The sequence below is a fragment of the Plecotus auritus genome (assembly GCF_963455305.1).
Source record: "Plecotus auritus genome assembly, chromosome: 3".
Taxonomy (NCBI): domain Eukaryota; kingdom Metazoa; phylum Chordata; class Mammalia; order Chiroptera; family Vespertilionidae; genus Plecotus; species Plecotus auritus.
This window is the reverse complement of record NC_137772.1, coordinates 211747973-211773496: the sequence shown is the minus strand read 5'-3', so window position 1 is coordinate 211773496 and position 25524 is coordinate 211747973. Positions and strand designations below refer to the sequence as shown.

The 25524-nt window shown below is 40.0% G+C and overlaps 1 protein-coding gene across 6 annotated transcripts in view; it reads right to left on the bottom strand.

Annotated features, from left to right (window-relative positions):
• ANO4 (anoctamin 4) overlaps positions 1-25524 on the bottom strand; it is a 302354-nt gene that overhangs the window by 128583 nt on the left and 148247 nt on the right. For 3 of the 6 annotated variants that reach the window (XM_080660952.1, XM_080660955.1, XM_080660956.1), the window contains one exon: positions 10308-10397. The exons of 2 other annotated variants lie outside the window; for them this stretch is intronic. In XM_080660952.1, coding sequence (XP_080517078.1) covers positions 10308-10397 — 90 coding nt within the window. The remainder of the gene's footprint in view (positions 1-10307; positions 10398-25524) is intronic. One more of the 6 variants, XM_080660953.1, reaches the window with a different exon arrangement.

Below are 25524 nucleotides of genomic sequence, written 5' to 3'. Positions count from 1 at the left end.
CATGAGCCAAGGAATGCAGGTAGCCTCTAAAGGTAGAAAATACAAAAAAGTAAATTCTCCCCTAGAACCTCCAAAAGGAATATGGTCCTGCTGACAGCTTGATGACTTCTGGCCTCCAGAACTGTAAGTTAATATCATGGGTTTTTTCATACAACCAAGGTCTAAGGACACCTATTCTGTGCCAGGTACTCAAGGACAGGTGCTCACACTTTTTGAGGAAACACCGTATGTTCAGTGTTGTGGGAGGTATCAAGATCAAAGACAACTTCTCTGACCACCCTCACCCAATTATTATCCATCTCCTCTCATTGCTCATTTCCTTCACAGCACTCATCACAATCTGTAATTATATTGTGTGTCCATTTATTTACTTGCATACTAGATATTTACCCTATTGTGACATAAGTTCCATAAGGTCAGGGACCCTGTCAGTCTTGGCTGGTGTATAGAGGTCCTGGAACGGAGTAAGCCCTCAGCACTCTTTGGTGAAAGACTGAATGACGACCTCAGAGTGGTCACTGTCTAATGACATCTGAAACCTGCCTTTTCTCCAACATCCTATGGCTCTAGACAGGGGTGGGCAAACTTTTTGACTCGAGGGCCACAATGGGTTCTTAAACTGGACCGGAGGGCCGGAACAAAAGCATGGATGGAGTGTTTGTGTGAACTAATATAAATTCAAAGTAAAGGAGCGGAGGGGAGAGCAAGAGAACCCTCCGTTCTTTCGGCTCCGCGGGCCAGATAGAACAGCCGAACAGGCCGGATCCGGCCCGCGGGCCGTAGTTTGCCCACAGCTGCTCTAGGACCTTGCATACACGTTTCTCCTAACATGACTATTATTCACAAGCCAGGAGCTCCTCAGTTTCAAGCAAACACTGATTAAATTTCCAAGTACATAGTGATTAAATTTCAAGTAGATATTGGTTAGATTTGAAAAACAGGATAAAACAGGATTTTAACGAAGTCAGAAGATGTGTTTACTATTCCAAACTCGACCACTTAACTGTGTGAATTTGTATTCCTGTTTTCTCACTGGTAAGACAGGCATAGAAAACATCTCTCTCAGGATGGCTGGGAGGGTTACATGAGATAATGTAACATTAGCAGGTGGCAGATGCACACAAAAAAGGTTGGTTTGACAAATGTAGACCCTGGACCTTATATTAGCCTTTTAGCCTTATCAATACAAGAAGGCAGAAGAGAGATACAGTCAATAATATTGTGGTAAGTATGAACAGTGACAGGTGGTTACTAGACTTAGTGAGGTGATCACATTGTAAGGTATATAAATGATGAGTTACTATACTGTATACATGAATCTACTATAATACTATAAACTATATTTAATTTTTTTAAGTCTAAAAAATATGGAATGGTTGTTAAGAAGGACAGACTGGGGTGAGATGTAGGATAAAGGTGGGAGCTAATGAGGACCCTGAGATCCAACTCTAGGTGATTGTCTCAGACTGGGGAGAATTCTAGAATATCCATTCATCCATCCATGAGAACTGCCCTATGCTCTGGTCAAGGATAGACGATTACCAGGTCATCTTCTGCCAGTATCACCTCCTGGTGCAGGCACAATCAGTTCAATAAAGCCCTCTCCATCTGGGTTCTCAAATGGACCAAACTGTCCCCATGGAGACATCTGGCATTGTCTAGAGACACACCATATATATATATATATATATATATATATATATATAATCTTTATTGATTTCAGAGAGGAAGGGAGAAGGAGAGAGAGATAGAAACATCAATGATGAGAGAGAATCATTGATCAGCCGCCTCCTACACACCCCCTACTGTGGGGATTGAGCCCACAACCCAGGCATGTGCCCTTGGCCTGATTCAAACCTGGGACCCCTCAGTCCACAGGCTGATGCTCTACCCACTGAGCCAAGCCGGCTAGGGTGTCTAGACACACTTTTCATCATCAGGGGCAGTGCCAGTAGTATCTAGTGGGTAGAGGCCTGGGATGCTGCTGAAAATCCTCCACTGCACACAGTAGCCCCCACAACAAAGAGTTATCCAGCCCAGAATGTCAACAGTGCCAAGGTTGAGAAATTCTGCCTGGTACTAAAGCCCCAACTATTGGATTGTAGAGGGACCAGGTAACCTGGGAAAGGGAAAGGAGCCTTACTGTGCCCACCAGAAACACCTGTGAAAGTCATCCTGGAGCTGATGCCACCTGAGCACTCAAGAGAAGTCGGTATGTCAGGGCAATCTGATAGTTAGAGAATAAGTGGTATTAAGGCACCATTATTACCTGCCAGGCTCTCAAGAGCAGGGGTCCTCAAACTACAGCCCGTGGCCCACATGCGGCCCACCAAGGACATTTTTCTGGCCTGCCGGGTGCCGCTGCCTGTCCTGCTTATTAGCAGCCGACTCGTCCGGGGCCCGCAGTGCGCATAGGAATTTGTTCATAGTTGTTTTTTTAAACTATAGTCCGGCCCTCCAATGGTCCGAGGGACAGTGAACTGCCCCCCTGTTTAAAAAGTTTGAGGACCCCTGCTCAAGAGCTTCAGGAGAGATGAGAAATGCTGAAGTCAGACAATGCTCAGCTGACCACATGCTCAGAAAGAAGACTATAGAACACAGAGGCATTCCATAGACCGAAGAGACGTGTGCCCTTCATCAGCATTTCACTGTTGTTGCTGATCTATCAGCTTTAACATAAATTTTAGAAACAAACTACAATATCCTTTGACGCAAACTTACATTATTTTCTTTAAAGAGAAAACAACCCCCAAGTTCCGAAGTTAATCAATTTTGTAAAATCTATTTATCCAAGAAGTATTTATGGCCAGACACCGTGCTGGGCTAGGAACTGGGCTCAAGTGCTGGCCATGACAGGCACGGCTCTGTCATTCCAGAGGTCACTGTCCAGCCAAGATGGGAGCACGGTCTCTCCATCCACAGGCACCAATGTCACAAACATACTCCTCATCCAAATAAGGTCACTTGTTAACGATGCCATCACCTTCCTTATATTCAAATAAAAGTACATTTGCTAAGTGCATCCCTAGAACAGCTCTACTATCAGGTCCATAAATAAGAAAGGGAGCCAAATGTTCTGAGGAGTCGAGTAAGAATGACCAGAAGGAGCCCAGTTGCTTCGAGCATTGTCCCACACACCAAGCAGGTTATGGGTTGGATTCCCAGTCAGGGCACATAACCTACGTTGCGAGTTCAATCCCTGGTCCTGGCCTTTATGGGAGGCAGCTGATCAATGTTTTTGTCACATCGATGTTTCTTCCTCTATCATTCATTCTCTCTCTCTCTCTCTCAAAAATCAATAGAAATATATCCTCTAGCAAAGATTTAAAAAAAAAATAAAAAGACTGAACAGAAGGAGAGAGAGTGCGAATGCAAATGCAAACACTTCATGCAGCCCAAATAATGGACCTGCATTGCATTCGGACTCAGAAAGGGCGGTGTGAACAGAACTGGGCAGCTAAGATGGGTCAGGGTAGCTGGATACCATGCATTAGGAAAAGCAATAATTCTGATTTGCAAAAAGCACTCAGCCTATAAAGACCTGGAAACAACAGCAGTGATGTGCATACGCATATAATAGCTGAGCAAGGGTCAAGAAACTCAAATAGCCCGGGAAGACCAAAAATCAGCCAGAGTCTGAGTAATTCACCCAATCCAGCATAGCAAAGAGATTTCTGAGGGCTGGCTCACTATACAGGGGAGGGCAAAAGTAGGTTTACAGTTGTTCATATGGAAAATAATACATAAATTAATAAGTAATAATGCAAGAATAAACTCTGTGTTTCATGTGCTCACAACTGTAAACCTACTTTTGCTCCTCCCTGCACTATCCCAGAGACACCAGAGGATCAGTGTTATAATGGGGAAAAAAACGAAAAACAGTAAATATGTTTTAGAAATAGTCTAAAAGAGAATAAGAACTAAATACCCAAAAAACCAAGCAGTTGGACTCACTGCTCTTGTCTTTAATTCTCTATTTTCCACATGCAGCAGAGTAACCCCACCTTGGATCACAGGACAGGGGTGCTTTGAGCCCCGTGTTTTCTGATGCAGAGAAAATAAAGTGAAATTATAGGTCACTGAAGACATGAGAGGGCTGAGCAGCATAACCTAAGTCTCTATTTGTTCAAGTGCCAGTTCATTATACTATTTTTGTCCTGAGTTCCACATTATTCCATCTGATACTCGGGATTCTGAAGGTATTGCATAGTGACCTCAAAGCCTCGTTAGAAAGTGCCAAAAAAGGGGGACACCTTCAGGAATAATTTAGAATGCAAAATAACGTGTTTATATCTCAATCTGAACGCTTGCCTGGCTGTTTTATAGCAGGTTCATCTTTAATCTAGGGTCCCTTTTAGGTGAAAGCTCAGTGTAGCTCCAAAATTGCTGGCAAATAGGAGGCACACAGTATCCATTTTAAAATAAATAAAAGCTAGTTGTAACATTATATAAACTGTTATCTTTTCCTTCCTAATGAGCTTCGTGAGATTGTTTTTAAAAATCTGTTTCTCTCTTAGGCTCAGAGATTAAATTTACAGGAAGTGAGAATAGACAACAATTTGTTGAAAGCTGACTGCGTGTTGAGAATCGTCAGTTCTGTTTTCTCCATGCTGTTTCTAACCAGCTTCTTTCTTTTTTATTGGAAAGCATTCTATTATTCTTACATCATAGGCTTTCAAGAACAGGAAGTCATTTAACCACCAAACAATCATGTTGTCACAGTTCTAAATAAAGCTAGACTTTACATCTATAGCCCGACAGATCTGACACGTTTTAAACTTGAACAAATAGATCAAATGAAATGTTTTTTAAAATTCAGGGAAACACACAGACTCAGCACAGCTTTGAGCACCTTAGGCTGGGATTTTAAAGACTAAACACCACTTAGCATTTATATGACCCTTGCAAGCCTAGGACTCTCTAGATGTTCACTATTCTTCTAATGAATCTGAGAATCTCCCTAAGGCAAAGACTGCCTGGTTTACTACTACTACTAATTTTTTAAAAGGGACTAATTCAGAAAGCTCAAAATAAATAAATGAAATAATTAGCAATGACACAAATCCTTTCTTAGCTGGCTTTATTCCTGTCCAATAGGCCAGTGGTTTTCAAAGTGTGTTCCCTAGAACCCCAGGATCTTCTTGGGAGCTTCAAGAAGCCACGGAGGATGTAAAAAGGAAACTGAGTGGGCAAAGCCCTACTTCCTCTACCCACCAACTCCACCCCACCTCACCTCACCCCAAACAGCCCAGTTATCTGTTTTATATATTGAGATGATACATGAAAGTATACTTGGGGAAAAAACAACTGATTCTCCTGCTATAAAAAGTTTGCAAACTTCCGTTCATGTGTTATGGCAACATTTAAGTGGTTATATTAACACATCCCCAAAGAAAAACTGGGGTAAGAAAGCTGGGATCCTCACAGATACAAATCTGAGAGCAGGCACTCTTTTCCTGCCATAGAAAATTTACTAAAAATATTTTGAAATTCAAAAAAAAAAAAGTGTGGTCATTAAGAAAGTAATTATATTGGCATTTCCTGTCTCCCTAATGATGCTGTGTATAAAACAGAGTGCCGATCATGGCACGGGGTTCCCACCGTACACTCTGCAATGGGGCCAAGACCGTCCACTCGTTCCTGGGACAGCATGTTTCTTATGGAAAGCTTCTCCAACTGCTACTTCGTTTTAAAGAAGAGACAGACGCCTTCATTAGTTCTGTAACAGGGCAGACAATGAGGCACCTATTACAACCCTGGGAGTGATATTTAGAGAACTGTGTGCCCGACTCGAGCTTTGCTCAGTAACCTTGGTTACCTTTTCATGACTTGAAAAGAGGTCAGTGATGTTCTGCATTAAAGATCCTCAAAGTCTCCTGAACATAATTTTCCCTTCTCTGAAAGGATCATGAGCTTTGGATTCAGACAAGTCTGGGTTCAAATGCGAGTCCTCCCTCTTAGTAGCTATCAGAATCGGTTATTTAACTTTAACTTCTTTATATTTTAAGTGGAGATCATACCATTTACCATGCACAATTTTTGAGAGGGAAGAAGACAAGGAGGCAGCCCACACTTGCCCGGCGCTTGCCAGGCACCACACTAAGGGCTTTGCCTGGATTTACTATAACTATCTCCCTCTTACAAATGTGGAAATGAAGCAAAGAGGATCTAACACCAAATAGAATAATGTAGGTAAAAAGGTCAACCACAACCAGAACTGCCAGACAAGATAACTAGTTCAATACATGTCAGCCCTTCCCTCTTCCCCATCTTCTCCTTTGAAACAGCATGACTGTATGGATTCAAAATAAAATTGGAAATCAGAGCTCAAGGAACTGGATTCAAAATGACTCACTGGATGTCCCTGAGAAATGACTTGGTCTCCTCAGCGATAGAAACACAAAGAGCCATCAATGGAGGAGCAATTATATGATTATGTGGGCATGTGTGTGAGCACAGAGGGTCAGGCTATAGGATAACAAGCATCAAACAATCCTTCCAACTCCCAGCTCTCATTTCAAACACTCTGCTCTTTGCTCTCTTTCCCTCGTTAGAACCTAGTGGACTATAACACAATAATGTCTGCTAGGGTATGAATGCCACTCAAGAGTACCCACATGGCCCTGGCCGGGAAGCTCAGTTGATTAGAGTGTCGCCCCACATGTGAAGGTTGCAGGTTTGATCCTAGGTAAGAGCACATACAAGAATCAATCAATAAATGTATAAATAGGTGGAACAATAAATTGATGTTTCTCTCTCTTTCTCTCCTCTCTCTTTCCCTCTCTCCCCCCCTCTCTTCCTCACCCCTCCTCCTCCTCCTATCCAAGCATCACCCACCCAAAAGCTCAGGCTTATAGAAAACAGAAGCTAGGAACTTTAGACAACACAAAACTCTGCTGAAACAAAGGAGTTCAAGAAATCTTGCTGCCATGATGGGATGAGGAACAAAGAAAGAGAATAAAGAAATGGGGAAAATAACGTCAAGGAAAACACACACACACACACACACACACACGCATTATACTGCCACATATAAATGCTTTTTTTCCTAGAAAGAAACCAAGTTGTTTTCAATTTGAACAATGAAACAAAATGTGATCTGTGACCATTTTAATTTTTCATGAATTAAACTATACACCAAATGTTCAACACTACTTTAAGGTATTATGCCTAGCACAGTGTCTGGCACATAACAGGTGAGATGGATAGGTGGATGAATGAATAGAGTAACTCTTTTCTTCCTTACAAGCTGTATATCTGAGATGCAGGAAGTTGAGAAACAACTTATGGATGGCCAGCTTCTCTGATGAATCTTTTTTTGAACAGATGAAGCTATTTTAAGGGCATAAGCACTATAAGAAAAAATACAAATATACTTTACAATGTAGAAGCATAGGGAGGAATTCTTACATTAAGATGTAACAACACAGTAATAACATTTTAAAAATCCAAAGTAGTTCATTTTTCTTATTTATTTTCTCCTTTATTTAGCAGAACACAGGCTGAGGTAGGATTAAATATTGCCTCTGTCATATATTACCCATATATATCTCTTGGGGAGATATACTCAGTTTCTTCACTTTTAAAATGGAGAAATTAGCCCTGGCCAGTGAGCTCAGTGGTTAGAGGGTCAGCCTATACTCCCAAGGGTGGAGGGTTCATTCCTGGTCAAAGGCACATACCTGGGTAGCAGGCTCGATCCCTGGCCTGATCGGGGCTCATGTGGGAGACAACCAACCAGTGTGTCTCACATGGATGTTTCTCTCTCCCCCTCCCTCCCTCCCTCCCTTCCACTCTCTCTGAAAAGCAATGGAAAAAATATCCTGGGGGAGGATTAAAACAAACAAATAAATAAATAAAATGGAGAAATTTGTATCTGCTATTACTTAGGGTTGTTTTAAAAACAAAATTCTTAAAACATTTCTTGAGTCTGGCCTATCTCAGACTCAAGAAATGTTTGAAACACACACACACACACACACACACACACTCACACACACTTCTATCTTGATCTTGAAGGCCATACACATATTCCACAATATTCTAAGAAAAGAATGAACTCTCTCCATCATCATGCTAAAAATGCAGGAGAGAAGTTTTACTGATGTTTAAATTCTATAGTATAATTTTTTACATTTTTATATGTTGGTCTCTCAAAGCTTTTCATAAACAATAATCTAAGGTACAGTCCCTTGAAGAACCAAACTATGCATTTTTATACTTAGAAATTTCAATGAACTGGTTAAACATCTGAAGCACACATGGAATCCAGATAGAGACTGAAGGTGAATAAATAGCCCAAATCTTTCCTACCAGAAATAACCCAGGCTATGTGAGCAGCTTCCCAAACCTACTTAGCATAAAACTTAGTTCTTAACATGAAAATAAATACATTAGAAAATTCTTAAACCAATAAAAAATTTGATTTGCATTTTAAAGTGAAGTAACACTTTCTTTTTCTTATTTTTAAATTTAAATATTAAGTACTCACAAACTTAAACTCTTCTATCTGTTCATAACGAATTCACCATTCTAAACTATAAAACGCCATATACAAATGTCTTTACTAATATGTGCTAACAAAAATTACTATAAAAATAGTCTCATAAACATTTAGTTAATTTTGATATAAGTTCATTCAGCGCTAAAAAAATTCATCTCCTGACTTGCAGGGAAGCCACTGTATCATTTATTAAAATATTTACTTATTGATTTTTATAGAGGAAGGGAGAGGGATAGAGAGACAGAAACATCATCCATCTGCTACCTCCTGCATGGCCCCTGCTGGAGATCCAGCCTACAACCTGGGCATGTGCCCTGATCAGGAATCAAACCAGTGACCTCTAGGTTCATGGATCAACACTCAATCACTGACCCACACCAGCTGGGCTAAAATATTTTTAAGTCCTTTCAGCACTGTATGCTTTATAATCTTTCACATCAAATAATGTAATTACATAATTTTATAACTTTCCATGAAAAGTTATTTTCTGTCTAATGTCTATTAATTTGGTTTTTTACTTTTTTTTTAAAAAAGATGCATTTAATGTTAAGAACTTATTTAAGTTACAATCAATCTGTATATACTTGGCCCTTAAAAAGGCAATTTCCAGTCAAATTAAATCAGTATTTATTATTAATCTGATTTTTATTCTCCTGGGGAAATTTTTCTCTTTTCTTCATGAACCTAATCTGAAGGGACTGTCCAGCCAGAACAAATAGCTGGTCCTCTTACACTCTTCATCAAAAATATTTCAGCCTCATTTTCTTCAACTTTAGGATCCTTCACCTATGTGTGTTTAAACACCTATATTGAGCACATTCATGAAGGAATTAACCCTCCATTCTAGTTTGGTCTGCATTATTTATCAGATCACCTTGATACTTTACTTAAGTCATCCGAACTATAAAGTGGAGATAGTATCTCATAAGGTCGGGAGGGTAGTATAATGACAAAAAGGGGTCACTAAAAATGCTTGAAATTGTTTATTAAATGCAATGTCACAAAACTCATCGTAGCAAAAAAATAAAAAATTGCAGTGTTTCTTAATGTAATGCAATGATCTGCACATCAAAATCCTCCAAATGCAACATTGCTATGTAAAGAAGAGCATCATTATCTAGAATTAGAGCTCCAATAACAAAACAGAAATGTTAATGACTTAGTATGTGATACTGCATCATCCACCTTCAAGGCTAAATCTATAACTGGAGTAAATGTACTAATTATGGAAAAAATCCTAGTGAAAACCATAAAACACAAATAAAGTAGCCTAAGAAGAATAAACCTTGATTAATCAAAATGCTTAGAGGAGAGGGGCTCACTTCTGGGTCACAGCCCATCATCAATGACTCCTGATGCCCGTTTTGGAGAATAAATTCTTGAATTTGGCTTACTGCATCAACACTTACTTCCTACTACTTTCATCTCAGCAAAGGAATACTATTCTGGTTTGTTACAGATTTTTCTTTTGGTATTATTACTCCAGGAATCTAAAAAATTACAATACCTAGTGATTTATTAAATAGTATAGCATATTCCATATACAGAATTTATAATTCCACTACGGTTTTCCACCAGTCTTCTTCAAAGACCCCAATATTATGTGGTTCACAGTTTTACAAATTAAACCTACATTTCACTAACCATCTCTTCTGGTCTCAAACTATTTAACCCATATCTCCTTTAAGACATCATTGCATTTTTTAAAAGTCTGGCATCCAAGGTTTCTAGTTCTAGGGACCCCTCCCAAGTATTATAAGAGTTTCTTCGTTCAAGATAAATTTAAAATGTCAGTGAGACTTACTTTCTTGAATTGCATTAAGAATCTCTGAAAAGTCCACATCACTCTTTGGGCCATCGGGGAGTATTTGCATATCCAGCTGGTAGCCTCCTTCTAGAGAAACGAAAGATATTCATGGAGTTTGCACTGGTTATCAGAAAGCCCAGCATCAGGTCCCAAGGAGAAGCAATGTCAAACTTTAAAACGAACAGCCAGCTGCTTTGCCAGGAATCTTGGACAAATTATTCTTAAAAAATGAGAAACATTACCAGCCATTTGCTCCTCATGGGACCAAAAAGATTTAATTGCATTTCCAAGGTAAAAATAAGGCAACTACTTTATTGAAATATCACATACTTGCTAGTATTTATTGATGACTTCCTGGGTAAAGATTATTACACGGTAGCCTATACCCAAGGATATTTAACATTATTTTCAACCTTTACCTGGCTAATAAATGACATTCAACACAAACATTTTATGATACCATTTTCTTTAAAATTATAACAATTTACTTGGAGGGAAATATTTAATATTCTTGATATCACAGAATAAAATGTAGCACGATTTTCCCCCTCACAGTTAGGCTTTTCTGCTATATCATGAATTTTAAAAATTATATCAGAATATTTTTATTTATTGTATCATGTAATTAAGCCTCTGGTACTAGTTTTGTCTAATGTATTTTTAGTGTATTCTAAAGAAAGATGATTTTTATGCTGGCCCATATACTTACAAAACATTTAAGGAAGTCAAAGAAACCAAGATATCAAAAAGCCACTTTATCATAAATAATAATAAACCCCCAAATGCTTTATAAAGTATCAGTAAGAACATCTCCAGTTTGAGGAGTCTGGAAGGGCTAAAAGCCAGTGCTAAAATAAACAGACGAACAGAAGGTGGCATGCCTTAGCTTCCAATATTTTTGTAGAAATAATTCTTGCATATGCCCAGGAATTATTCTTAGTCTTGAATAAAATTTCAGTTACCACCCCCTCCCCAAATCAATAAGACGCAGTCACTGCCTTACGGGGAACACTCTTTCTAGAAGGGAAATGGACACAAGTAACTTAACATTATAGAAGGTAAGCTTTAGGAGGGCAGGAACTTTTGTCTGCATGCTATAACCCAGTACTGAGAACTCTGTGTGGGGGAACAGAGTAGGACCTGAACAAGTGTCGAGTGAGCCAATGAATGAGGCTCTGCAGTAATTATGAAACAAAGGCAGTAGAGCTACAAGTAAAGCTAAAGGCTCAGATTCTGGAGTCAGGTAGAGCAGCACTCAGACTCTTATTATGTAACATCGAATCTCAATCAATCTTAGTTTCCTCATCTATAAAATAGGGATGATAGTAACAGTCTCACAGAGTAGCCAGGAGGACTGAATGAGATAATGCATGAAAAGCCCTTAGCTATAACATAGCCAGCACTCAGTAAATGGAAGCCATTACTTTACCATCCATAATCATTTATTAGAGCAGCACGGGCCTTTATATAGAAACTACGTAGCCAATGAGTAATGAGAAAAAAAGCACAAGCCAGTTCTTTGGGGCACCAGCGTGCATTTCAGTGGTTGTCAAGCACTGCAGACACAGCCGTGAACTTGGTAAATGAATGCATGCAGCTGGCTCACTGCAGAGTCTGAAGTTACCTGTAAGACGTAGCTCAGTGGGACAGAACAAAGATGCCTTCCTGCTGGCCCAGATTTAAAAATGGGTTATTTGCTTTCCCTCCCCATGGCCAGCTACTTTGAAAGTTCTGATGCTTTTCAACCTCTACTAAGGCCAATCACCGTTGTTCTGTCCAATAACCGAAGGCTTCACAATGAGGGGACACACACACACACACGAGAATATTCAGTACTGCCTATTGGTCAGGCTCTGTGCTATGTACTTTATTATCTCATTTAGTCTTTATAACCTTGAAAAGGAGGTATAATAAGAAGCGGTAATTTGCCCAAAGTCACACCGCTACTGAGCTGTAAAGATATAATACCAATCCATGCTCTTAACTAGTCTTTAACACCACCTCTGTCCAAGCAGTCACAATATAAGCTGTTAGAAACAAGAGAACTGCATTTACCAATAGCCCCACATTCTAGTACTTTATGTAACCTAAAAAGCAAATGACTTCCTAAGTAGACTAATAAATAGAAGCCTAATTTATTTACTGATTGTTTGTCACAGTTAGCAATTCGTAAGTTCAAGTAGTAGTTATGACTACTAAATAACTACAATTTTTAATAACTAAAATTCTACAAAGTGTTAATAAATTTTTTTTGTTGCTGGAAGACATTTTAAGAGTAGAGGAAGTCATAAAAGAAGTAATATAAAGGAGGCATTTAGGTCATTGAAGTCTGTCTTTAAAGAATATTTAATGATATGGAAATAATATATAATGAAAAAGTGAGGAAAGTGGATACAAGGAAACGAATTATACATACGTCTCAAATATATATTTTTTTAAAAAGGTCTTTTATGTGACTAGAAAAAAAAGATAGAAAAAAAAACCTCCAAGTGGGTACAGAAGTTATCTCTCAGTTGTGAAATTATGGGTACATTTGTTTTATTCTTTATCAATCCCAGTCCTATTCCCTCCAGTACAACCTCTTTTGAGAGTTTGCATTATTACTTCTTTGGACAAATCCATGTGTGTATCCCATTGTTTCTTGATCAATTTTATATATTACTTTTTGTTTTCTGCTATGATAGAAGACAATATGACTTTTGTTACTGCCACTCTCCCTTGCTCTCCACTCATAAAATCCCTATTCTTAGTTACTATATTATAATGCTTCAGTTTAGTAAATTTAAATTTCTTGTTCAATCAAATATAGACAGTTCTATATTTTCAAATTAACATGAAGTATTATATATAAACAGATTTTGACACTACCCTGACCTGGATTTGAATTCCATTTTTATGTAACCCCGAGCCATTAAATAAAGAGTCTCGTTGTTCTCATTTATAAAATGAAGAGGTCAAAATTTGGGGGGACTCTATTAAAATTAAAAGTAATTTGGCTCATGGTGTTAAATCATCATGGTCCAGTAAAATTTTATGTGAGCCCTAGCCATTTTGGCTGAGTGCTTAGAGCATTGGCCCATGGACTGAAGGGTTGCATGTTCAATTCCAGGTCAAGGGCACATACCTTGGTTGTAGGCTTGATCCCCAGCCCTGGTCAGGGTACATGCGGAAGGCAACCAATCGATGTGTCTCACATCAATGTTTCTCTCTCTCACCCTCTCTCTCTCTCTGTCTCTCTCTCTCCACCCCTTCCACTCTCTAAAAATCAATGGAGGGAAAAATCCTTGGGTGAGGGTTAACAACAACAACAAAAATTTATTTAACATATTCCTCCTTGGCACACTGACAGTCAATTCCAGGTTTAGGGCCTAGATTAAACAACAACACACACAAAAAAATCAGTAAAAACAAAAACAAAAAAACCCCTATAATTTGGACTTGGAATAGTTATTCCATATTTAAGCAGAAATAAAGGAAATCATGACAAAGCAAATCTTACCTTCCCCATGAAACACAAAAGACAGGGACTCAGTATAGGCTTAAGGGGACAAATGGTATTTTCTGTGATTTCCGCATAATAAATGATGCTAGATCTGAGCTTCTGTCTCTACATGCTATTTATCTTCTGAAATAAAAATTGGTAGTTCCTGTCCTAACAGGTATATTTAATATCAATCCTCAAATGCAGCATATTTCACAGACTAGGAAGCAGTGATATTTCAAAACTTAAATATCTAAAATAAATCTCAAACATAATATTTTTGGACTTAACGGGCTGCAAAGACACCATTTTTGAAACAGGGAGTCTGCTTTCAATTCCCCATAAGCGAACTCGATGACAGGACTAATACAGAGAATGGTTTTAAGAAGGGAGGGAGGTACAGACAGTCCCCGCATCAGCCAGTGTCCAAGATAAATCTTTTAAGAGGGAAGAAAGAAAATGAATTTAGTTCTTCCAGAGGATCTGAAATTGAAAACCCTAGATTTACTTGTGGGACATTCCACTGGTTCTGGAAAAACATTCCATCTCTGTTTCTCAACTTTCCAAAATCTACTTAGTGAGCCGTGAGCTAAAAGGCCTCACAACAGAGCATGCTAAGTGCTACTGTAAAAGACACACTCTTTTATATTAGTGTTGTGTAACTATAAATCGAGTGACATGACAGATCTTTTTTTTTTTTTTTTTTTACAGCATAAAGCTCAGCTTTATATGAGTAGGGGAAAAAAACAACAACAACCAGATCGGTTCGCCCACATTAGTCACTACAAAAGCTACAGATATTTATTCAGATGATTAACACAGTAGTTTCAAGGACCCGATTCTGAACTGGGTCCTAACTAGAGAACCACATTTGGCTAATAGCGGTCAGATGCTTCCCAGGTTGAAAATGGAAATAATAACCCCACTCCTTCTGCCAGTGCTGGCAATGGCTGAGCGTCTACAAAATTGCTTCCATGTGTCCCTGGAGTGGCAAGATAGTCACCCCCTAAGGATAATGTATCCCTGCACTAGGAGTTTCAAAGGGGGCTTGGGAATCTGAGTTTCAATGCTCCAAATGGCAGGACGGATAGGTGTGTCCTGTGGGCAGAGCTCGGTGGGGGTCTTCCAATCTCTGGATGCTGAGGTCTGTTGTTACGACGACAGGGACTCACAGAGGGAGGGAAGAGAGTAACTAAGGATTAGGAGGGGTTACAGAATCGAAACCATGAAACTTTCAGCATCAGTATCATGCTATTTACTCTCTTAACTTGCATGATAAATCCAGGCGTCCAGAAGGCTTGGCTGAATAGAAGAGCAAGTATGTCCTTACAGGACAACGAGCCTCATGACAGCTTGTACATCAGCCTCTTGCCTCTCAGTCAGGAAGTAACAGAAGTTGCTACTAACTGATGGCCACGGTTAAGGGTTTAGGCTAGGCTCAGGGTTTAGGTCACTAGTTATAGTTGTATAATCTTGAGTTACTTAAATCTCTCCAAGCTTCTTCTTTTATATATATACTAGAGGCCCGGTGCTTGAAAATTCATGCACTAGAGGGGGTGTCCCTCAGCCCGGCCTACCCCCTCTCACAGTCTGGGAGCCCTCAGGGGCAGGAGGCGACCCGGCGATCAGGGGAAGGCGATGCCCCCATCACACCTTTGCTGCTGCCACTGCCAGCAGCTCAAGCCTTGGCTGGCGCTGGTTATCTGAGCCTCAGGTGGCCCTGGGCAGCTGGGCAGACGCCATTCAAGGCTTGCCTGTGCCTCGGGCCCACCCTGGGTGGCTAGGCAGCTGGCATCCAAGGCTTGCCTGTGCCTCGGGCTGGCCCTGGGCAGCTGGGGGGTTAAGAGGACTGGGGGATTCCAAAGGCAGGCACACAGAGCAGCCAGACCTGCCTGGGGGTGGGCCCAGCCATGCTGCACGCCTGCTGCCCCAACGGGGCTGAGGTGACTGGGCGTCGCCATCTTGTGGTTGTGGGCACTGCCATCTTTGAGGGTGTGACCGTCAATTAGCATATTTCCTCCTTATTGGCTGTGGGCACTGCCATCTTTGTGAGGCTGTGACAGTCAATTAGCATATTCCCTCTTTATTAGATAGGAGATTTTTATTGATTTCAGAGAGGAAGAGAATGGAAGAGAGAGATAGAGACATCAGTGATGAGAGAAAATCATTCATCGGCAGCCTCCTGTACACCCAACACTGGGGATGGAGCCCACAACCCAGGCATGTTCCCTGACTGGGAACCAAATTGCAACCTCCTGGTTCATACATAGGTCAAGGCTCAACAACTGAGTCAGACTGACTGGGCTCCAAGCTTCTTAAATAATTTGATATAGCACAGGCAGAAGGTGCAGTTTTAAATTTCCCAAAGCATAATATTCTTTCCAGAAATTAATCATTTGGTTCTCTTCATGTTGCCTTTTCTATAGCTTTCCTTCATTCACTTTGTGTGTTCAAAAGGTTGTGAAAAGAGTCTTGGGAAAATTCTATCTAAATACATCATATAGGTACAAATATTTGCATATGTTCCTCAGGAAAGGGAAAAGAAAATGCAAATATCGAAGGGAAGAATCTGGTATGTATTTTTAGACACAAGTTTGTTATTCAGCATATGACAGCAAGGAGCACAGACACCAATGCCCACATTCACCAAGGCCCCAAATAGCTTGTTTTCCTAAGTAACCCCTTATTTATTAACCTCACATCACACATCTCTAAAAAAAACACAAAGAGGAAGTGATTCAAATGAGGGATGATTGGTATTTCTATACCATAGCACTAACTTTTCTTAAATACATCACATTGACCTTCAATGCAATGAGAAATAAAACAGAGGTCCATTTAAGGAGCTCTTATCGTTTTTATTCAACATAATTTCAAAGCCATGTGGAAGATCTTATCTTCCAACCACACCAAAAATCCACCCAAGAAGCACCAGGTACAGTTCTCAAAACAATGTCTGTTGCCAGATAACATGATGAGAACACACCAAAGTCAACTAATTCCCATCTTCAAGAAAAAGAAAACTGTCACAGTGAAAGGAAAACAACAACAAACTATTAACAAAAAAACAACCACCTATAAGAAATTAAAGACATAAGTCTTAGTTTAGGTCTATCAATAACTAATTTTGTACTTTGGAGCAAGCAATTTCATTTCCTGAGCCACAGAAAAATACAGGTAATCCCACCTTATCCACTGCCATGAGGACTAAATGAGATGTAGGAAAAATATTTGTGAAAGCCTTTTAGAAACCATGGAGCAGCATCTAATGTAAGGTGGTGGCACCAAGATTATTGTTGTTGTCAAGATTGATTATACATTTACTTTTTCCTTAATTATTTCCCCCTAAAGAATAAGCTGAATTTTGACTCACATCTTGGCAGAATCAGGGACAAGTCGGCCAAGAAAGATTTGTCTGTTGGCTGTCTTTCATTGTTTAAATCTTTCCTTAATTGCCTCTCATCTCACTCTGGTACATCCCCACAGACTCTGGTACTTTTGGTTTATTTGTTCTTTTTTAGCATGTGGAATTCTCTTTAATAGTAGAAATTTTACATTGTGATAGCATCTTTTTTATTTTTTTTAAATATATTTTATTGATATTTTACAGAAAGAAAGGGAGAGGGATAGAGAGCTAGAAACATCGATGAGAGAGAAACATCGATCAGCTGCCTCCTGCACACCTCCCACTGGGGATGTGCCTGCAACCAAGGTACATGCCCTTGACCAGAATCGAACCCGGGACCCTTCAGTCCGAAGGCCGACGCTCTCTCCACCGAGCCAAACCAGTTTCGGCAATAGCAACTTTTTAAAATATATATATATTTTATTGATTTTTATTTAAATTTTTTTGAACCCTACCCGAGGATATTTTTCCATTGTTTTTTAGAGAGAGTGAGAGAGAGAGGGAAAGTCAGAGAGAAATATTGATGTGAGAGAAACACATTGAATGGTTGCCTCCTGCATGAGCCCCAACCAGGTCCTAGGCTGGAGAGGAGTCTGCAACCGAGGTACATGCCCTTGACTGGAGTCGAACCCGGGACGCTTTGGTCCTCAGGCCGACACTCTGTCCACTGAGCCAGACCGGCTAGGGCTGTGATAGCATCTTCAGGGTCAAGCTGTGGCATAGATGTAAAAGCACTGGACTGAGGATTAATTTCGACTATAATGGCTTATTTATAAACAAAATGAAATTGCCATTTTTGATGCTAAAGAGGATTTATTATCTTTTTCCTAGCCATTGAGTTTTTGTGGGGTTTTTTTGTTTGTTTGTTTTTTTCACCCCATGCAAAGGATTTATTTTCTGCAGTTGGGCTAAAATATGGCACTGCTGTGTACGGGGTGAAACAGCATACAAAAGGCACTGGCTGAGTTCAGTCCGTTCTCTAATTTGAGCCCAGGCCTTGACATGAGGGTCAGAAAGTAATCTTTGAAACTCAGGGAAGCAGGAATGAGTTTTATTTGGAACTAGAAAAAGGGAGCATGAAGAAACAAAGGTCTTCTGCGGAGTAGAACTAAAAACAAGCTATAAAGTGGAGCATCACTTATATTGAAAAGAAATAGTAACCCATTTGGGTGACTAATGTATCTTTTCAATGGAACCCTAACGGTTTCTTCTTTAGTGTGGTCTTCTTCTGCTAATTTAAATTTTCCAAGGCTTTGTTTCACTAACTTGCTAGAAAAAATTGTTATCAAGTTGTTTGAAGAAGGTAACGGCACAATGAATGAGAGAATCAAACCACCAAAATTGAAATCTTGCCTCCGCCAATTATTGACCGTATGTCCTTGGTCAAGATACCTAACTTTTCTGTGCCTTAGATTCCCCAACCATAAAAAAAGGAAAACAGCATGAGGATAGTATGAGAATTAAATGAGATAATGAATGCAAATAGCTTAACAGAGTTTGAGATTGGAACTATGGGAAAGTGCTTAACAAATCTATAGCTGTAATTTTATTATCAAATGTTTATTTCTGTATACAGACAGTACTACAGATACGCTAGCTCACTGGAAACAACAATATCTTAAAGTTTCTGTCCTATGATATCATCTTGTCCCAGCATGTAAATGCCACAACTACATAAGAGAAAAATAACCATGCATGAATGGGGAAAGGGCTAAAAGAAGGTTAAAATTAGTTGGGAAAATAATCAAACATATCAACAAAACATCATTTTACATTGGGTGGGAGGGTGGGTTGGAAGAGATCAACTATAACCCATGGACACAGACAATAGGGTGGTGAAGGCCTGGGGCGGGGGTAGGAGGGGCTAGAAGAGGTTAATGGGGGGGGGGCAAGGGGACATATGTAATACTTTCAATAATTAAGATTTCTTTTTAAAAAACCCTTTTACAAATTCTACAGGAGAATAAAGGACATATTCTGTGACTAATGACATTTCTCTAGGATTATATGATGAGCCTCACAGATAAAGGAAAAGCAAGAGAAGAACTACTTTAGATTTCAGAAGGTTTCTAATTCTATTTTATATGGCATAATCATTAAAGTGGGATAATTTGATCCATACCCATTAAGTGTTACAGTTTCCAATTCAAAAAACTGCAATCAATGCTTCAGTTTACTCTGTTCTTGACCCTTAAAATATAGTCCCAAGTCTGATGCTCTTAATACTCTCAGTATTGGCCTATAGATGGGAATAGAAAATAATATTCATTAATTATGAGTGGCTAAAAGATAAAGTCAAATGAAATCGATACACAAGAGAAACATCTGACACAATCAGAAGGAAAGAGAAGCCACACAAATACAGGAAGGCGAATGGACCTGTGTCCATGCACAAAATGAGAACTCCTCTAACTGGTATCAGCACAAGTTAACTGGGAAATGGTCTATGGTGCAGTGACTGAAAAAGACATGATTAGAAAGATTGTATGCTCAGGCATACAAAGCTTCAGAATTCTGCCTGTGATGATGGTGACAACAAAAATGATCACTACCATTTATTACTGAGCACCTATGTGATAAGGATCATATTGGGCACTTTACATGAATGAATTTGTTATAACAATGCTGCATAAGGTTACCAGATGGTAAACATCAAAATATAGGGTTCCCATTTTCAATTTCAATTTCAAATACACAACTAAAAATTTTTTTTTCTTATAAGTGTGCCCCATGCAGTATTTGGTACAATCACCAAAAAGTAATTGTAATTTATTGACATTTAACCATGAGTTCTGTATTTTATCTGGCAACTCTAACCCCATGAGCAGGAATTACTACCCTCATTTTGCTGAAGAGGGAACAGATTCAGAGCAATTGGGTCATTTGGTCAAGTCTGTATAGCTATTAGGTAACATATCTGCGTTTATAATATCTCACCACAAAGCTTGCATTCATAACCAGCACAATTCACTGTCTCTATTATTATGCTCTTTCCTCTATCAAGATGGCCATCTCCCCATCCTCCTGTCGAAATCCCGGTTGACCTTCAAAGTCCAATTTTTAACCTGCATGCCTTTTGAATCTTTCTTAAATTTTCCACAATAAGAATGTTCCCATATCTTTATTTATATCTCTTCCAGCCGTTAGTACAGTTTGGCTTCTATTCTAGCAGGTTAAGTACAGATCCCTGCAGTGGGCATTCTTCATGTCTATTTCCCTTTTCTAACATCACATGTCTTTCCTTTTGGGGAAGTGTCTTTCCCTTACTGCAGCCTGGGTGGAAGGAGAAACCAAAGGGTCCTATCTCCTATTATAAAAGCTGAAGGAGAGGTCTCCTGCCCCATCCTTTCTCTCATCAGCCTCTCCCCAACCAAGGAAAAGGTGCATGGCCAGTAGAACCTCTCTCCCAGGTCTTCAAAACTTGAGCCAAACAGTACAAAACTTTAAAAATGGTAGTTCACCCCAGCCATTGTGGCTCAGTGATTGAGTGTTGACCTATGAACCAGGAGGGTCATGGTTCAATTCCCAGTCAGGGCACGTGCCCGGGTTGCAGGCTCCAACCCCAGTAGGGGGCATGCAGGGAGCAACGGATTGATGATTCTCATCATTGATGTTACTATCTCTCTATCCCTCTTCCTTCTTTTCTGAAGTGAATAAAAAAATTTTTTTAAATTGTAGTTCATTTTTTCCAGATAGTTAAATAGTTCTTTTCTTGGTTCCCGTTCCTTTTGCAAAGCTGGTTCTCTAGGCTTTCTTTCCATATCATTCAGCTTTAAATTCCTTATTTGCTTGGTTTAAATAACTGGCTTCAGTTATTTATAACCTAAGAATACTGACTGATCACCAATTTGGACATGACTGTGAGCTCCCTAAGGACAACGTAATAGAGTTCTACACTGTATCAGCCCCTAGGAAGTCTTTTCCAAATACATAGTTAGTACATAGTAGGCACTCAGAAAAGTTTATAGACTCTAAGGGAAATGAACTAAAATAACCTAGGGCTGATGGCACAGAGATCTACAAAAGACTGTCTTGCTCTTTCTTTTCATATTTAACAATAGGTTTTCAGAAAGCACTTTGGGAATTGGGATTATTAACTTTGTAAAAAATAGATGGATGACTTAATAGCCTCAAAATGGCTAAAATGTCCATGCTGCCTGTAAGATCTATGACTCACTACAAATTAGAAACTCAGTTTGAGAGCTCTTGTATAATCTCTCAACAGAGCTATGATGCATTAGTATAAGTACACTACAAGTAAAAGAATGAAACTAAAGAAGTCCCATCTACCTTGCAGAATATGAATTTTAAATATGTATTTTTTCATTTTAATCACTTTTATTGATTCATGCTTTCAGTTCATATTCATTTAAAAAACAAAGCACATTAAGTATATCCTCTTATTGCTCTATAAATTCACACAGTTCATTCTGTATATCAAAAGTAATAAATAATGGTGCTAAAACACCAAGATGGTTATAAAAATAACAACCCAGCTTCAAACATAGTATTTAACAGTCCAATTTAGAACAATCCAACAAAATACATAAAAGTGCCACATATGAAAACATTCAGTGTGTATCTCTACTTCAGTACTGGGCTTATACTTGATCTTCTTTAAAAACACAGTAGGGCTTTTTACTCCCTGAAAAGGGTTGACACATGCAAAACAGTGCAAGTTATAGCGTCAGTGATTTCAATATCATTACATTCAAGTCAGAATGAAATTTTCATTGTACAAAACAGTAAGCTCCATACTTTGAAAAAGACAAAGCAAAGCTAGAAACTAAAGCAGAATAGGGGAAAATCCCTTAATAGCAGAAACCCTAAAGTTACACTTAGTATGTATTGATTCAAAGAAGAACATTGCAAACAGCATGATGGATATGAGGCAGGTAACCTGGCGTAAATAATCCAGCATGATGACTACTGTATGACTGTGGTCTGGGCTACTTAAAGGAGCAGCCAGCTCTCCACACAGATAGGGGTTCCTTCACCCAAATCCCCTTAAAGGTTCTTGAAAGAAATCACTTGATGATAAAAGACCATCTCTGCACACCCCACCCCCAGCCCAACAGAATCATCTATATCACATTTATATGAAAAGGAAAAAAATTCTCTGGCACTCGGAGTAGGTTTTGAAAGGGGCTTAGCCCCTTAGTTCTTTTCTCCTTTTCTGAAACCAGATAAAGAAGCTGTAGAGCTTTAATTAAGAACATACACAAAAATGGGTGGGAGGAGGTGCTTTATTCACAGCAAAGACTTAGAACCAGCTCGTGTCCAAGACGAGTCTCTGGGATTGGTGAAGGAGTGTATGTGGCAGCATTAGTGGATTTTAAGCAAAAGCGAACATGCTCAAAAGAAGGAAAGTATGCTTTTCTTAGTCCTTAACGGAACTCCCTCATAGCAAAGCATGCACAGCCAAGGCCGTGTTACAAACACAGCTCTCCAGGCCAATCAGGTTTTCAGCCTGGTCCCCACTGTGAGCCCAGTCCCCCATGGATTCGGTGAGGATACAAGTCATACTTATCTTGCTCTAACTAGAAAAAGAGAAAGAGAGAGAGAGCATAAATGTACGATAACGTGGTTTATCATCTGTAATGTTTTCAAGGACAGCTCTTCTCTCTGTTAAGTGTCACTGAATTATAAACAGTGAAACTTATTGCCTTGATAAAAAAACAACAACAACACTAAATTACCAAGCCACATGTTTCCATGATTTAAAAAATAAAATAGAAGCCAGTGTAAAAAATTCACACTTTGAAAGAAAAACTTCACAGTGGTACCTGGGAGCATCTTTTGCTCTGTTTCAGGTTTTCCTTTAGAAGGAGCAAGTCTAAAACATCCTTTAAAAACAAAAAGGAAAAATAAAAGACAAAAGCAAATAGAGACAGACTCATAGAGAGCAGGCTGGCAGCTGTGGGGAGGGGAATTTGGGGGGTTGGGAGGGTGGAGGGATTAATCAAAGAGGAGAAAAAAGAGAAAAACTCATGGACATGGACAACAGTGTGGTGATTGCTGGGAGGGGAGGAGGTAGGGGAGCGGGTATGAGGGGAGGTGGACGAGGGTATGGGGGGATAAATGGTGATGGAAGGAGACTTGACTTGCGGTGGTGAACACACAATACAGTGTACAGATGATGTGTTAATGGAATTGTGCACCTAAAACCTGTGTAATTTTGTTAACCAGTACATTCAATTAAGAGGAAAAAATAAAACAAAAGGAATTAAGATGCTATCTGAACTGTTTGTTTTGGAGGTGAGGGTGGGTACTTAATTGAGTGAATTTTCAGTGCTTATATATGACATCCAAGCTCATGCTCCACTAGAATGAGGCACAAAGGTATTCTACAATGTCGACATAAATAGAAACAATAGCATAAAGTTTTTAGGTACCAATTTAAAAAACTAAGACTTTATTTTTATTTTATTTTATTTTTCCATCACCATTTGTCCCCTCTATGCCCTCTTCCACCTCTACCTCCCCCTACTCCCACAATCGACACACTGTTGTGCATGCCCATGAGTTCTCTCTTTTCTTTTTTGCTCAATCCCCCCACTTCCCCAACACCCCCCTACCCCAACCAGAGCTGTCTGCCGGCTCTCTTTCTATGAGTCTATCTCTATAAAAACTAAGACTTTAAGTCAGCGCAATGAAACCCTGACATTAAATAGTCAGATTTCCTATTACACACACAACCTGACCATGAGAAACAAAAAGTAGGTAGTTAACTTCACAAGAGGAAGCACCATCAATAAATATTCAGGTGACTGGCTAAAATGTCACCAAAATATTGCAAAAGCATACCCAAATGCTCCTTTAAGCTCAATACATTATTTGTTAAATGCAATACAGATTGATTTTTGTGTTGTGTGTGTGTGTGTGTGTGTGTGTGTGTGTGTGTGTGTGTGTGTGTGTTGGGGAAGAAAGTGTGTAAGTATATGTTGTGTGTGGTTTTCTTTATTCTTTTTCTTTTTGGTTGATGGAAAACTTTTCCATTGAGTACAGAAAGAGGCTTTAAGGAACCAAAAGCACCTTGAGTGTTATGCCTTTTTACAAATATCCTATATAATAAAAGGCCAGCCACCATAAGCATAACGACTGGAATGACCAGAGACCAAAACCACCATGGCCCCTGCCAGGCTGGCTCCAAAGCAAGTGGTTAGGGGTGATCAGGCAGGCAGGCAAGTGGTTAGGGGTGATCAGGTAGACAGACGGCCTCTCGCTGGGCTGGCCCCACCCCCAAGCAAGCGGTTAGGGGCGATTAGGCAGGCAGACAGAGTGGTTAGGGGTGATCAGGCAGGCAGACCAGCAGTTAGGGGTGATCAGGTAAGCAGGCAAGTGGTTAGGGGCGATCAGGTAGGCAGGCCAGCGGTTAGGGGCAATCAGGTAGGCAGACGGCCCCTCGCAGGGCTGGCCCCGCCCCCCCAGCAAAGAAAGAGAGAGGCCCAGACCACTAGCAGCAACTCTGTGGCAGGTGTGCAGCTGGCCAGTGATCACCCCACAGAGGGAGGCCCAGGCCAGCCAAGCCATCATACCCCATGCCTGTCGCCTGCAGAGAGAGGCCACTGGTGGCAGGGGAGTGGGGGGGCAGCGCTGTACAGATGGCAAGCAGTGGCAGCAGTGGGGGTGAGGCCAGCTGCCTGCAGCCGGGGGAAGGAAAGCCCCGATAGGCCCTGATCTCATGCCAGGCCTAGGGACCCCACCCGAGGGGTCCTGGATTGTGAGAGGGTGCAGGCTGGGCTGAGGGATCCTGCCCCAAGTGCACGATTTTCGTGCACCAGGCCTCCAGTGTATAAATAAAGTTATGGAAGGGCTATTTCTATCCTCGTTTTATATGTTTACAAAGACTCACTCCCAAAATGATGCAATAATCTAAGCCAAATAGATCATGTTTGACAATATCGCATGCTCTAAGATCTAAGATTTAGGGATTTAAAATTATGCTATCATATATAGATATATAAACACAGGGTTTTAATCCTTAAATGTGTCACCACCGTAACAATTTGAGAAATTTAGTCTCATCCCATTACATCCAACTTACCACTGAAATTCTGATTTTAAAGTAAAAAAAGCAAGGCTCTTCCTATTACAAAAAAAAACCAGTCATGAGTGACTGAGGGGAAAAGGAACTGCTGAGATGAAACTATCACTGTAACTCGCAGCAAATGTCAGTGCTCTCCTTATCTTATACCTGTGATTCTGGAAGCTTTCATTGCTGCTCTCTGAGCCTTGCTCCTGTAACCACATCTAAATGTTTTCTTTCCTCTCCAGTTCTGCCAGTCATGCTCTAGATGTGAAATTGCCCGATTGTTTGGGTGGGG